The 2284-nt window shown below is 37.1% G+C and overlaps 1 protein-coding gene across 1 annotated transcript in view; it reads right to left on the bottom strand.

Moving 5' to 3' along the window:
- The window catches only part of LOC139025234 (adhesion G protein-coupled receptor B2), a 50064-nt gene that overhangs the window by 39266 nt on the left and 8514 nt on the right, over positions 1-2284 (bottom strand). Inside the window, exon 3 of the mRNA XM_070440310.1 lies at positions 1374-1520. Within this exon, the coding sequence (XP_070296411.1) occupies positions 1374-1520 (147 nt within the window). The remainder of the gene's footprint in view (positions 1-1373; positions 1521-2284) is intronic.

Raw genomic sequence — 2284 nt, 5'->3', positions numbered from 1 at the left:
TATATTCTCATGGTTACTGGTTAATTTCTCATGGTTACAAGGTTAATTCCTCATGGTTAAAGGTTAATTCTCATGTTACAGGGTGATTTCCTCATGGTTACAGGGTTAATTCCTCATGGTTAAAGGGTTAATTCTCATGGTTAAAAGGTTAATTCCTCATGGTTACAGGATTAATTCACATGGTTACAGGTTATTTCTATGGTTAAAGGTTAATTTTTATGTTAAGGTGATTTTCATGGTTACAGGGTTAATTCCACATATTTCAGGTGATTTCTCATGGTTACAGGGTTTTCTCATGGTTACTGGTTACTTCTCATGGTTACAAGGTTAATTCTCATGGTTAAAGGGTTAATTCCTCATGGTTACAGGGTGATTTCCTCATGGTTAAGGGTTAATTCTCATGGTTAAAGGGTTAATTCCTCATGGTAAAAGGTTAATTCCTCATGGTTAAAGGATTAATTCCACATGGTTACAGCGTTAATTCTCATGGTTAGAGGGTTAATTCTTTATGTTACAGGGTGGGAAATCACCCTGTAACCATGAGGAATTAACCCTTTAACCATGAGGAAATCACCCTGTAACCATGAGGAATTTATTCGTCAAAAATAGACGTTCATCCATAATACGTGGAATTTTGAAAGGATATCTTGTTGGGGAATACAGTTTGACTGTAAGAAGTGCAGATCAATTTGAAGTGGCGTTCAAAGTAGGACGTGAGACACTCGTTCCATGATATACGTAAGGGATAATCAACAAGGGGCTATCTATGCGTTCTATGGAAAATAATGAACGACGTGGAAGGTTTGTTCCATGACGCACTAGCAGAGTGGAACTGACCTTCCACGGAGTTGCATCATTTTCCAGAAAACACATAGAGCCCCGAGTTGATCATCCCTTTTATACAATAGCTTTAATTTAACACATTTGCCTGTAGAAATGTGTTCCACATCCACTGAAGTAACTAGCAGGTTTATTAGATACTAGATAGCTAGTATACTAGACCTTTCCTTTCAAAAACAGCTCAATCCTACATGTAACAAATGAACTATAGCCATTGAATTCTACCGTGCAAATATACTGTGCGCTATAGGGAAATAATGCATGCCCTAGAATGCCATTCAAGCCAATCAGAAACTAGTATTCAATAATGCAATGGGTCTGGATCAACCTGTTACACATCAGGCTTTCTCTGTTCAGAGGTTAAAGTTATGATCACCTGAATTATTCACCTTGTGAGGACATCTTGACATCAGTGTGGTGAGGTCAGGGGAAGTCTTCAGAGGATGAATGAAGACATATTTCATTATGAGGCATGTGATTATGATGATGAAGATGATGTCATGATGATGAGATGATAATGAAGACCATCTTACCTTCAGAGGTTAGGGTGAAGACCTCTTTGGGGATGTAGAGTTTGTCTTCGGCGGAACGAGCCCAGTCCTTCATTCCCCTCCTGCCCTTCATGGGGAAGTTGATGTCACTGGAGACTGCTGTCACGGGCTCTCGCTGTATCGTAATCACTACGGAGACAAAACATATCGTTATCTCTATGATGATAAAACATATCGTTATGTCTATGGAGACAAATCATATCGTTATCTCTATGGAGACAAAACATATCGTTATCTCTATGGAGACAACACATATTGTTATCACTATGGAGATAAAACATATTGTTATCTCTATGGAGAAAAATAAGAATCATGAGTTGACGAACACCCAAAATAGGTAGAGAGGTGCTGACCAATGGAAAGGCAAACTTGTGAAAAAATAACTAAGAATTTATTTGAGTTATCATTACTGACAATTGGGAGTGTTGAGGATAAGACTGCAAAAATGCTGGTACATTTCTTCAAGATATCCAGAGGGAATAAGCTAACCACAGGGAATAACCCATTACAGTCTGTAGTAAGCCCTGTCTAAGCCGGGGGGTTACTACTAAGCTATATGGAATTGTTTTAAGAAGGTCATACCAAGGATCATTTTGCTATTTGATTTTCAATTTTAAGACCCCTTGAAGTATAAACAATGATTTGATGTAAAATTGGATTTGGGTTTACTGCTATTATTAACTCATACAAACGCATTGAATAACAAATTCACATCATGGAACAACAACAGTCCCAAACCCCAAAAAATGAAAGGAAGATTTTTAGAAAGTGTCTGTCCTATATCTGCGAGATAAAAGAAAGATATGTATTAAACCCATTAAGATATGTATTAAACCCATTAAGATATGTATTAAACCCATTAAGATATGTATTAAACCCATTAAGATATGTAT

This window comes from Salvelinus sp. IW2-2015, unplaced genomic scaffold (assembly GCF_002910315.2).
Source record: "Salvelinus sp. IW2-2015 unplaced genomic scaffold, ASM291031v2 Un_scaffold2405, whole genome shotgun sequence".
NCBI classification, from domain to species: Eukaryota; Metazoa; Chordata; class Actinopteri; order Salmoniformes; family Salmonidae; genus Salvelinus; species Salvelinus sp. IW2-2015.
The sequence above is the reverse complement of the archived record's forward strand: the minus strand, read 5'-3'. Positions and strand labels throughout refer to the sequence as shown.